The sequence below is a fragment of the Harpia harpyja genome, chromosome 1 (assembly GCF_026419915.1).
Source record: "Harpia harpyja isolate bHarHar1 chromosome 1, bHarHar1 primary haplotype, whole genome shotgun sequence".
Classification (NCBI taxonomy): domain Eukaryota; kingdom Metazoa; phylum Chordata; class Aves; order Accipitriformes; family Accipitridae; genus Harpia; species Harpia harpyja.
In genome coordinates this window covers 106,144,163-106,156,719 of record NC_068940.1, presented here as the reverse complement: position 1 = coordinate 106,156,719, position 12,557 = coordinate 106,144,163, and the positions used below count along the sequence as shown (strand labels likewise).

The window sequence follows — 12,557 nt, the reverse complement described above, 5'->3', positions numbered from 1 at the left end:
AATCAGAGCAAAATATTTTTGCCTTAAGAAGCAGTTGACCTTCTAGTTGTTTGGGATGTGTTGTCTCTCTGATGAATCACTGCCTACAATTCCTTCAGGCATGGAGCTTAAACTGCTCAGGAAAGCCTGTACATTCAAAAGCAAGAAAACTTTGCAGAATCTGGGAGAAGCTGATGATTCAAGCTGAGCAAACGATGGGAAAGCACTTGTGAGAAAGCCTGCCCTTCTGAACGACCTGTCTTTGCTCCTCCCATTAAATAACAGGCATATTCACTCACAACCCCTGTCCAAAGAGTCTTCAGGAAACAAATTCTGGACAGAAACGTGTGTTTTTTTCTGTTTTTCTGGCAGTTGTGGTATCTTTACAACTTCTTTGGCATGAGCAGGACCAGCTCCCACCAAGAGACAGAGAGGAACAGGATCCTCTAACAAGTCCACAAGAAAGGTCAATAGTCAGAAACACTTTAGCCTCATAGGTCGCATCCTTTGCAGTGCTACATAAAACACCCAAAAGAAAGGAAAACTTTGCTAAATAACAAGGTGTCTTTCAAACTAGCAAGGTCTGAGAAACAAGGTGAATTTATCCTTGCTGTTGGCTGTTGGGTTGGTACCAGACTTACTCAGACGTAGAATCACCCTTGGGTGGCTGCCATTAGCTTGATGCTAGTGCTAGCCACACTCAGGCAGAAACGAACCCTGTAGCGAGTCTTCCTCGCCAGCAGCCTTCATCCCTCGCTGTCAGGCTCGCTCAGCGTCTCTGTGCACCAAACCATGGGCAGCCATGTCCTGGCCCAACGGCTTGGGCAACTGGCATCAGCAGGAATTAAGTGAGGAGCAGCCTCATCTCTTGTCCCCAGGTCACCTCCAAATTGCTGCTGCTGGAGAGCGTGGTGGGAACAGTGTCCACGGAGGGAGGACAGAGCCAGAGGGTGATGGGGCCCCTGAGTCTAATGCTCAGTAGAAGGAGGAATGGCAAAAGCAGCCTCCATCTGCTTGTATTTTGGGAACACACAGAGCAATTGCAAAAAACCTCATTTCGTTAGAAAGCCAGGCTGAAAATACCAGTGACTCTCCAGCATCCCATTCTCTCTGGGATCACAAGACCCATCTTTTTTATTAGCTGCTCCACACTGCAGACAGTATTCCTGTCAACAGCATCTCACTAGCTCCTAATCACTCCCTCTAGGGAAATGCTAATAACAGCTTTACCTTCATTTTCAGCCCTGCTAGCACAGAACAGCCCCTTTGGTACACAGACTCACTCCTTGCAAACTCAGCTGCCACTTTGCTTTATTTCTGCATCCAGCTTGTTGCCCTTGCAATTTCCCCCTGTCTTCACACAGCCACAATCTGTGTTTTCCTCCCCAAGATTGTGCGATATTGTCGCCGTGCCAGAAGTGCTGCTATGGTTTACCGCAGCCCAGCGTCCCAGCTGTTGGCTGCCCGCAACTGAAATCCTGGAGTGCAGCTTGGGGAGTATTTAATGCGCAGGCTTAGGGTTGAATAATTGCAGCTCACGTGGTTTCGTGGATGAGAGCTCATGCTTAGCACCTTGAGAAAAAGCTGGAGAAAATGAGTTTATTATACCAGCATTAACCCGCAGGGCTGGCTGCAGAGAGACAGCAGTTATCCCCGCTTTATGCTAGTGCAGCTGAGTTATGGATGAATAAATGCCGAGGATGAGCCCTTGCGGGTGGGAGCCACGGGCTGTCCTGCTGCCACAGCAGCCAGCAAGCCCCAGACATGGCAGGGTTTCGGGCAGTGGGAGAGCAGAGAGCGGAAAGCTGATGGAGCAAGAGGCTGCCGGCAGCTTGTCCAAATGCCCAGGGACTGGTGAGGGACAGAGGGAGAATCTCTGTCCTTTTTCACCATTTTCTTAGCTGTGAGAAGGGTTTCTGAGTTGCCCCAACACACCTGCCTGGATGAGAGATGTTCCACCGAGGGGGAATTTCGGGGGATGTCCCCTTTGGGATAGGGCTTAGCTGGGGACGTTGCATCTTGTCACCCTGCCACCCCACGCTGCCAGCTCTCCTTCCACAAACACTGCTAGAAGTGACAAAGCTGGTGGGGGACGGTTCATCAGGCTGACGTGGGTGCAGTATCATGAACAAGAGGGAGCTGTAGCTTTCACGGTCTCACCGTGACATGGAGAGCCTCAAGTACAGAGGAGAGACTGATCTCCAGTACCATTAGATGCCTGCACGGAGCTGGTCCCCCCAGGACCACTTGGAGTCCATGGGGAGAACAGACACTTCTTCAGTGCAGCTGATGTGATTCAGTTTACGCAGAGACTTCAGGGTGAAACAAAGCATCCTGAAAGTGTCTTTATCTCCATCACCTACAAGGGACCCCAGCCCACTTGGGTGTGGATGTCCACATTTGGGTAGGTGAATTCCATATAGGAGAGGGCTGGTTTTCCAATATAACTTTAGATATTTTACACTAGGGACTCTGGCAGAAGTCGAGTAAGCATTGCACAGAACTTGCTCTTCAAAATTCCCCCTGCCTCTGCCAACTTTGCTCAGCACCAGGGCATTTTGATGCTCCTAAAGTGCCTTCAAAGTATAGATATGGAGAAGAGAACTCAGGACACAGACTCCTTTTATCATGCTTTCCTTTTTGTTCAGTTGCTGAGCTGAGACTGTGGCTTCAGAGGGCAGGAAGGAGAGGATCCGTGACTGTGGTGGGGAGCTTTAAACACAGCAGACAAGCCCACGTAATGCCACGCTTGCTGCTTGAAGCACGGCAGGTCAGATGCAACCTCTGCTCCAAACGTGGATACCGGCAAGGGAGATGACATTACTCGGTCCTACAGTATTAATCCTATGGGAGAGTATCAGCCAAATGCAATATTGCTGTCATGAGCAAAGGCAGGAGGATTTGATCCCGCCAGAGGTGGGCCCTGCTGTGCTAGTGGGGTTTAAAGTCACCGTTAACTTCATCCAAACAGCGTTGAGCGATGGATGTGGAGGACGGGGAAGAATCACCCTATGTCTGCCAAATTAATGTCACAGAAAGCTCTGGGAATCATGTTGTCCCTCCGACCAGGTTTCAGGTCCCCTACTTTTAGTTAAGACAGACACACATTCAGTGAGGGCTGGTACAAACCTCCCCTGGACTCTCAGCGTTGGAGGTCTCGACAACGCTATGGCTTTCCTCAAACCATCCCCTGAGTCAATTTAGTGCACTAAACTGGCACAGTTGTAGTTTCTGACCACTGAAATGTTTAAATACTACTTTACTGGTGGTATAGCTCTGCGCTAAAAGAAAAGAAAACCCAGAGAAAAGTGAATAAAAGCTGTAGGCAGCGAAAAACCAAATGAAGGCTCAAACTGGCTTCCTGGTTCTTTTCCATTTTCTCTTTTATTTCCATCGCCACCCTTTCAAATATGCTCTGACGTGAGATGATTAGGAGGCAGCACAGGCGTGCATTGAGAGAGATGGCAAAGGGCTGCTCGTGGGATGGCCACCGCTCGTCCCCGCGTCGTGGTGGGTGCAGCAGGGATGTGGCACTAGGTAAAGAAGAGCCAAAGCTGGATCCAGCTGTGGGTCTAGAGCGCTTGTTGGACCCTGGAGTCTCAGCCCAGCTGTGCTTCCAGATACATGAATTTCCCTCTTCTCCTGGACCTCTAAAAAGCAAAGCATAGCTCCTTCTCTTGGCATGTTCCCACTTCCAGGGAGAGAAAAAAACCCACAATGGGCATCAGGTCTTTGCATCTTCAGCCCTGGTTTAAAGGAAGGCAGGTTTCCTCAGCCCCATTTTTTACCCACAGCACGTGCCAGCAGCCGGGCAGAGCACGTTTGCACGCCAAGGTCACCTCGAATCAAATCCGCTGCCTGTTTTTGTTTCTCCACCTGCTCTGCCTGCACAGCTGCCTGACGAGCATCGCCTCCGAGCACGGCCAGCGCTGAATTCAGGGGGTGAACGCGCCACATTGCTCGCCACCGCCGGCAGCACATCTGTCCCCCCGCACGCGGGGATATGTGATAAGGTTATCGCTGCCGGGGCACGCGGGGATACGTGATAAGGTTATCGCTGCCGGGGCACGCGGGGAAAGCCCGGTCCTGCCCGAGGACCAGCTGGCTGAACATGCTGTCTGCTGCCGTCGCATTTGCAACTCCCGAAAAACGAGCCCCCTCGGCTCAGGGTTTTAGGTTCGGTGGGTTTGCGCCGGGGCTCGGCAATGGCGCTGCCTGTCCCGACGAAGACTGACGGCTCCTTTTTTGCAGGGTTCATTTTGGGCCAGCCGAGCCCCCTCCCTGTAGTGCTGCACACGTGCTGGTGTTGGCAACGGCGAGGGGCAGAATGGCCTTAAACCAAATTGCGGCAACTGGAGAAAAGCAATCACGAATGACAGGCATGACTCACGGCCATTTCTTGAACTGTGGGATGAATTCCAGCGTAAGGAGCTGCAGCTAAACCCGGGGTGACCCGGGCCCTTCAGAGTCCACTTCCCACAGCGCTAACGAATGTTTAAAGACGCAAGGGAACAGCACCTTCAGCCCCGCGCTTTTAACACAGGGATTTTATTTCTGTGCAGTGTCGCTTACTAGAAATTCCCACTGTCAAATGCTATCGTTTATTCCAGAACGGAGCTACTGACAGTTTTCCCGAGAGTGTTAAAAAGAGGATGGGGGCAGCTGATGGGTCCTACAGAAAGAGAAGTACCGGTGCATTAAAACTGAGTGGAAAACAGGAACTTTTGGAGCAGCAGCGTTTTCCAGCGTGCTAGCCAAAGCATGACTGGAGAAGAATGGGTACGTACCCTATCCTTCTGCGGTTTCCAAGGGATTAAAGGCTCAGCGGGGGAAGGAATGACTAAAGGGAGGGGGGGGTCAGGAACGCTGAGGGCAGCCCCCCCCCCAAAAAAACCCCCGAGGTAGATGGGTTTATTTTTAGGCTGTTTCCTCCACTTTCTCCACGGCAGGGCCCACCGTCGGGGTTGCCGCTGCTCAGCGCTGTCCCCGGGACCCGGCTCCGCCATCGCTGCCCGATCGCTGCCGGGACCCGGGGCGGGACGGCGGAGGAGGAGGCGGGGCGGGCCCGGCGGCGCTCCCTCCCCGCCAGCAGGTGGCGCCCTCTCCCCCCCGCTCCGCGGACACACACAAGATGGCGGCGGCGGCGAGGAGGAGAGGCGGCGGGCCCCGCTGACAGCGTTCGGTGTGCCCGCCGCCATGTTGGTGAGGGCGGCGGCGGCGGCAAGCTCGCCCGGGTTGCTGCGGCGGTTGTGGCGGGGCGGGGGGAGCGGGGCCGCCGCTTGTTTCCCGCTGGGGCGGGCGCTGCTGGACGTGCGGGGGGCGGAGGCCGGCGTCTTCCTTCAGGGGCTCCTGACGAACGACGTCACGCCGCTGGTGGCGGGGGACGGCGGTCGCGCTGCGCTGTATGCGCATGCGCTCAACGTGCAGGGCCGCTGTCTCTATGACCTCATCCTCTACAGGTGAGACCAAGCGGAGGGGCGGGGAGGGGCTGGGCGAGACCACTACTGGGGAGGGGGGAGGCGGCGCGTCCTGTTGCTATGGAAACGGGAGCGCGCGGCCTTGGCGGGCTTCTCCGTGCTCGCAGGTCGTCCCTGTCAGCCGCCATGTCGAACGCCGGTCTCTAAGGGATTTCTGGCTTATCTTTCTGAATTAATGCGCAAAAAAGAGCTTACTCCGTATGTTTTTCAGCACTGGCTGCAATCTCTGTGAGATTGTTGGGAGGCAGGGTCGATCTGGAGGGCAGGAAGGCTCTACAGAGGGATCTGGACAGGCTGGATCGATGGGCTGAGGCCAACTGTATGAGGTTTAACACGGCCAAGTGCCGGGTCCTGCACTTTGGTCACAACAACCCTGTGCAGCGCTACGGGCTTGGGGAAGAGTGGCTGGAAAGCTGCCCGGTGGGAAAGACCTGGGGGTGCTGGCTGACAGCCGGCTGAATATGAGCCAGCAGTGTGCCCAGGTGGCCAAGAAGGCCAACGGCATCCTGGCCTGTATCAGGAGCAGTGTGGCCAGCAGGAGCAGGGAGGTGGTTGTTCCCCTGTACTGGGCACTGGTGAGGCTGCAACTCGAGTCCTGTGTTCAGTTTTGGGCCCCTCACTACAGGAAAGACATTGAGCTGCTTGAGCGTGTCCAGAGAAGGGCAACAAAGTTGGTGAGGGGCCTTGAGCACAAGTCTTATGAGGAGCGGCTGAAGGATCTGGGATTGTTCAGTCTAGAAAAGAGGATGCTGAGGGGAGACCTTATCGCTCTCTACAACTACCTGAAAGGGGGTTGTAGTGAGGTGGGTGCTGGTCTCTTCTGTCAGGTGTCTGGAGATAGGACGAGAGGAAATGGCCTCAAGCTGAGGCAAGGGAGATTTAGGTTAGATATTAGGAAAAATTTTTTTACTGAGAGGGTTGTCAGACATTGGAACAGGCTGCCCAGGGAAGTGGTTGAGTCACCATCCCTGGAGGTATTAAAAAAGCAAGTAGACGGGGTACTCCAGAACATGATTTAGTGGGCATGGATGATGGTTGGACTCGATGATCTTGAAGGTCTTTTCCAACCTAAACGCTTCTATGATTCCATGATTCTATTTGGGCTGTATCCGAAACAAGCAGTTTGCGCTGTCTCACAGGTGGCATAGTCACTGACACCGCAGCATGCCATGTGGCATCTAATAATTGAACTGTACAGCCACCTGTGTGGTGTCAGTTGATGAAAAATTTGGCTCGTGCAAACTATTGGGCCAGGTTAATGGTGTAACTAATGGAAAGCGCAGCTGAACGAAGCTTCTCCTCCTTCTGAAAGTCACCTCGCTTTAGGTAAGAGTGAGTGGTAGAGAAGACTATAGAGCCAGACCCATTTTTGTCCCTGGGAGAGGTGACGGCAGTATTTGCTAGAAAAGAGTGGAACGGATGCCTGAAAAAGTTCAGGTATTTCACTACAGGGACCGAGTGCTGCTCTTCTGTGCGCCAGCAGCCTTCGGTGAAATTCCCCAGATCTCTGGACTCGCACCAGGATCAAGATAAAAGCGTGTTGGCTTCCGCTGCTGTGGAGGTTTGTTTTTCTGACCTTGTAGGTGTTACTTTTTCAGGCTTCACGAGAGTCCAGAAGAAGAGCCACACATCCTGCTGGAGTGTGACAGCGGCGTGCTGGACGCCATACAAAAACATCTGAAACTGTACAAGATCCGGAGGAAAATAAACATCACCCCTTGCCTTGACCTCTCTTTGTGGGCCGTTGTCCCCGGGGAGCAGGCTGGAGACATTGCCAGTTCCCTTGCTAAATGTGCAGACCAGGCTCTGATTTCAACTCCTGACCCAAGAACAGAAGTCATGGGCTGGAGACTGATTGCAAAGAAAGGAGCAAATCTATCGGAGATTATCCCTGGGAGTCATATTGGAAACGTTGAGGATTACCACAGGCACAGGTATAAACAAGGTAAAGCCAAGTCCTGTTTTGCACTCTGTGTCACTGGATTTGGGGAAATTAATTTATTTATATATTATCACAGTTTCATCTTATTATCAGAGTCCAGACGCTGATATAAAATGGAGGAATAAATTATAAAAGCCGCATTAGTATGTCTCAATGTGTTTAACTTGTTAATAAGTACAGGTATTATTTGCTAGTTTGAGGATAAAAGTGATCTGGTAGTTATAATTCTGTCTGGTGGCAGAATCAATATTTGGGTACAGTTTCCTATTACTAAGATTATGGGGTGGTGGGTCAGGAATGCTAACATCAAAAGAAAACCAGGATTATTCATTTTCTTAGAGGGAAACTTCTGTGGTTTGAGTCATTTTGATTATTTTGGGATTACGCACAGTCTGTGTGTTTTCCTTGTTGCTAAGGAAGGAAGCAGAAACACCCTAACTTACTTTCTTAAAAATGTATGACTGGATTCGTGGAGTTAACTCAGAGGTCAAAGGGCGGATGATTGATCTGAGAGGGAACTCGATCTTGGGAGCCCCTGTGCCTGCACAGAGCTCCCATTGATTTTACTGTGTCCACGCAGATAGTGGATTAAATTAATTGGCAGACTGAACGATGATGGTCCTCTGCTTAAACCCAAGTCCATCTGGTTTGGAAAAGCAAGCTGTTAATGGGTCAATCTAGGCTGGACTGTGGGGGTGTGCCACCTCCCTGAAACACCAGCACTCATCTTGGCTGTGCTGCTGCGGAAGGCTGGGTCCAGCGCTGCTTCAAAAAATACTATTTTTGTGTCATCGGTCACAAAAAGAACAGCTACTTATACAGACATTCGGCATTTGGGCTTTAACAAAGACAGCTGGCCAACTTACGTTCTGTAGCTCTGAGGAAAATTATTGGCATTAAAGGCTACTTGTGGGTTGTGGGTGAGAAGGGTTTTGCCATTGGCATTACATGTACATCAATGCCTTTGTATGGGAGCCTGCATCATTCTGGGTGCTTTGAATTTCCACTGGTATGCTTGTGAGGTGCTGTAAGCTTCATGAAATTAGGTTCTAGTGCAGTTCTCCCTTTACCCTTAAGAGTAAATTTCATTTATGGCTAATGGTTTCACTCAGGCCCAAACTGGAATACTGGGAAGTTCATTATTTCACACTGCTTCTTATGGGTTCTCCTGGTTTTACGACTCACAGAGGAGGCATATCCCAGAAATCTTAAATACTGAAGATCTTACCACATTTCCCCGTTGGTTTTACTTTTTTTTCTTAGGAATTCCCGAAGGTGTGAAAGATCTCCCTCCTGGAGTAGCCCTCCCACTGGAATCAAACCTGGCCTACATGAATGGCATCAGCTTTACCAAAGGCTGTTACATTGGACAGGAGTTGACAGCCAGGACCTACCACATGGGTGTCATTCGCAAACGTCTGCTGCCAGTCCACTTTTCAACTCCTCTTCCCAAGGACAGCATTCCCGAGGGTGCCGAGATCTTAACCGAATCGGGAAAGTCAGCCGGCAAGTTCCGGGCTGGAGGAGGTGAACTTGGTATAGCTTTGCTGAGGTTAGCTAATATAAATGAACCACTCTGCCTAAATATAGCAGGTGATAAAGTGAAGCTCACTGCAAGTATACCCGAGTGGTGGCCAAAACCTGCTAGTAAATAAATGAGGAACCACCACTTGCAAATTTGCCTTATTGAGAATGTATTTTGTGTGATAAATTTGGGAAGGCGACTCTGCCTTCGGCTGTTGTTTGTGGTGTTTGATGGCGGGGGGGCATTACAGGATTCTTCAAACTGGAACCTAAACCAGCGGCAGGTCGCCGAGTACAGGAGGATAATCTGTTAAGCGTTGTGGAGAGATCTGTACAGGGTACGCAGGGAAGTGTACCTTTTCCTGAGGGTGCCCTGTATTTTTTTAGGGGGTTACACATGTTGTTGGGTTGGAATTGATGAATTTTCAGTCCAGCACTCACTCAATCTGACTGTGCTCTGCGCAGGGTGCAGTGTGTGTTCAGACTGAAGCGAGTGATGGGAGCAGGAGCTTCCCCATTGTATGCACTGAGTGTTTCTGTTCAGAATAACCATTCTGTGGTATTGTAATGTTTTGGGTTTTTTTAATGGAGAGCATGCTGCTCTCACCTTGCCTAAGATACATACTCAGGCTAAAGTGTTCACTGCAAATTACTCCTTGCATTGAGCTTCTTCTTAAACCTGCTGATTGGGTGGGTGTTTTTCCCACCACTCTAACTGCTAATTATGTTAAGGAAGAGGAATGCCTTGTACTCCACATTTCAGACCTTGATTTTAGTAAGTCATCCCTGGTGGGAAAGCTCTCAAAGATCCTGGTCCTCGGCTTCAGCGCCGGCAGAGGGAGCACAGCCAGCAGCAGCCAGCTCCTCTGCCTCTCCTGACCTCTGTCATTCACGCTTCCTTCAAACAACTGTTTCAGAGAGGAAAGTGGTATTTTACAGAAATAAGGTGCACTGGTGCGTGCCCTGGGGTGACTGTTGTATTGGTGTGCTGGTGCTTGGCAGAATAATCGCTTACTAGAAGCACGTGCCCTCCAGTTGCCGACAACAGTTGAGGGGTGGATTTTTTTGGCATCAACATCTTTGCTCCGTCATCTTGTAGAAAAATCCTCTGCGCTTTCCTGAAGCCTTTGGCAGGGGTTTCCTCACTCCCTCCACAAAGCTGGTGAAGGGACAGCGTGTCCCCATCTTGGACCTTGGCTCCATCCCTCAGCGTTAAGCTGCAGTCCCTGGAGAAGGGGTTAATGCCACACGTGCTCTTGGCTTAGCCTGGCGTTCCTGAGGGAGGATTTTCATCACATTCGCTTCTCTGGCTGCTTCAACTCCAAGCTTGTTCTGAGAACTCTCTGTACCCCTCGTACAAAAACCTGTCCCTGCTGCCGTCTCCAGCTGAGGTTTTCTTCATCCACCATCCCCTCTGGGTGTTCAGAGCAGCCCAGTACTTCAGCATGTCTTTGCTGCATTTTTCTGGCTCCTGCTGCTCTTCTGTCTTTGCACTTTTTCTTGCTTCTGCAGTCAATGTATTCCCCTTTGCCCCCCGCCCCAAAGCCAACCACCTCTGTGCCTGCTAACCCTGCCAATCTGCAGTAATTTACAGGAGCCCTATGTATTTTTGTATTACAATCAATCCATTGCACGCCCGCTCTTAGAACGGCACGTGTGTGGAAGGGAGTGACGAGAGAGATGAGCAGGTGATATCCCATGCAAAAAAAAAAACCTCTTGCATGCATATTTGTGACAAAAACCGTCCAAAGCACATTCTGCCAATGTTTTGATGTCACTGTTACTGTGAAAGGAATTTATCTGTGAAAAATGCTCATATTGGTTAAAACTCTTTATGTTTGCTGTAAAATGAGTTTGTGGAATATCTCATTAAAAGTTTATTGTATCAGCAATTTAAAGGTGACTTGTCTGAAAGAGAAGAGACACTACCTTTTATTTACCTTATGTGAAGATACGCAAGAGAATACTTTTTTGGGTAGCTTGCTGACAAGAAATGTGTCTTACGCTGTCCGTCACCCCTTTGTCAGGTTTGAGATTGTTAACAAAGTCTTTCTGCTGGAAAAATAAATGAAACGGCAGTGCCTCGCCCTTTCTGGACCCTCCGAGAGTGACAAAGGCAAGACTGTGCTGCCCGTGTTGATGCCGCTTTGCCAGAAGCGGCTTTTCCTCTCTGCTGCCCATTGTGCAAAGTCTCCTCAGAATAGTTACATTGTACTGGTATGCACGCAGCCTGAATAAACACTACGTTTCTTCTGCTAGGGGAAGCCCTGCATCTCTTTTTCTGGCACACACACGTTTCGTTTGTCTTCTTAACGTATTTAAAAGGCTTTTCTGTTGCCAACAGCCGCAGGTTACAAATGGGGGTGGTTAGGCACAAAATAAGGTGGTACTAAAATTAAAGAGGTACTAGATCACTTCTGGAGAAAGAGTATGACAGAAATTGGAGAGAGCAGCCCCAATCCACGCTATCCTTTTTATTTTTTCTTTTCCCTCGCAGCTTGCGCCATCGTTAATGGCTTTAGCCAGGTGAGCTTGGGCGGGAAGGCCAGGCCGTCGGCCGCGTAGGTGCAGGGTTGATTTTGCAGGGTTGTTTTGCCTCGCTGGCGATCCACGACAGAGCAAATCTCCTTCACCCACGGCGGGACTGAGTGAAGCCGGCCGAGGAACTCCGCCGCTGACCGAAGCCACCGCGGAGCCAGCCGAAAAGGGGCGAACGACCACCCACCCCTTCGTCACGTCAGCCAAAGGGCTGAAGTGTTCTCAGCGGCACGTTTAATAACCAATTTCTGCAGGAAGGAGGAAACGTTGAGAGAGAAAAAAACGGCGCCAGGCCCACAAAGACCCTCCGCCGCCTCAGGAGGGAAACGAGACGCTTTTATGGTGCAGTTCTGTCAGGTTTTCGTGCTTTCCTCAACAGGGAACAAACATGGCGGCTGAGGGGAGCTGCCAGGTAACCTGCTCAGGTGCTTGTCTCAGACTAAATACAGCTCGAAAATGGGGCCCCCCCGCTCTCCGAGAAGCCAACCCCTTCCCGCTCCCCTTTTTCTGAGTATTCCCCCTCGCTGCCTCAGTTTCCCCTCACCCTCCCGCCATGGAGGCTCCCCCCTCCCGCTCCGCCATGGTTCGTCCCTCCCCTTCCCCCCCCCCGCGCAGTGGTTTCTCCCACCGACGGCCGTTGACCGGGCGCTCGCTCCCCTCCCTTCCCGCTTCCCGCCTCGGCTGGCCCGCGGCAAGCGGCGCGCGCTCGGCGCGGGAGGGAGGGAGGCGCTCGCGCCGTTCCCGCCCTCGCCCGCCCGCCCGTCCCCTCACGGGGTGAGGCGTGAGGGAGGATAAGATGGTGGCGGGTAGCGCCCAGCCTCCGGCCGTTCGGCCTGATGGGGCTTCCCGGGCAGAGGTGAGGCGTTAGCGCTGCCGCCCCGCTGCCATGGACGGGGCTGGGGCCCCGGAGCCGAGGGGAGGTGTGGGGGGGGGGGGATTTGTGAGGCGCTTGTGAGGGGAGGAACCCGGCTGTGCCCTGTGAGGAGCGGTGCCGGAGCTGCAGCGGGTCTGTTGGGTTTCTTTGGAGGGAGGGGAACCCCTGTGGCTGCTGGTAGAGCAGGGCCATGTAAATAAAGGACATATCTGCGAAAGTGCAA

At 51.7% G+C, this 12,557-nt stretch overlaps 2 protein-coding genes across 5 annotated transcripts in view; both read left to right on the top strand.

Annotated features, from left to right (window-relative positions):
- The first annotated feature begins 4,078 nt into the window (after window positions 1–4,078).
- On the top strand, window positions 4,079–10,814 carry IBA57 (iron-sulfur cluster assembly factor IBA57). 3 transcript variants are annotated; one of them, XM_052808489.1, is made up of 3 exons: window positions 4,079–4,758; window positions 7,055–7,401; window positions 8,662–10,814. In XM_052808489.1, the coding sequence occupies exons 2-3, from the start codon at window positions 7,296–7,298 to the stop codon at window positions 9,051–9,053; spliced, it is 498 nt and encodes a 165-aa protein (XP_052664449.1). In that variant the 5' UTR covers window positions 4,079–4,758; window positions 7,055–7,295; the 3' UTR covers window positions 9,054–10,814. The 3 variants fall into 3 exon arrangements, with proteins under 3 accessions (XP_052664449.1, XP_052664440.1, XP_052664431.1); XM_052808480.1 differs by lacking the exon at window positions 4,079–4,758 and adding an exon at window positions 5,094–5,438 and having other exon boundaries at window positions 7,055–7,390; XM_052808471.1 differs by lacking the exon at window positions 4,079–4,758 and adding an exon at window positions 5,104–5,438.
- A 1,363-nt stretch (window positions 10,815–12,177) lies between these two features.
- Window positions 12,178–12,557, top strand: part of LOC128151218 (meiosis-specific coiled-coil domain-containing protein MEIOC-like) — a 34,350-nt gene continuing 33,970 nt past the window's right edge. For both annotated transcript variants that reach the window (XM_052808458.1, XM_052808441.1), the window contains exon 1: window positions 12,178–12,316. The gene's annotated coding sequence lies outside the window, so the exon portion shown is untranslated. The remainder of the gene's footprint in view (window positions 12,317–12,557) is intronic.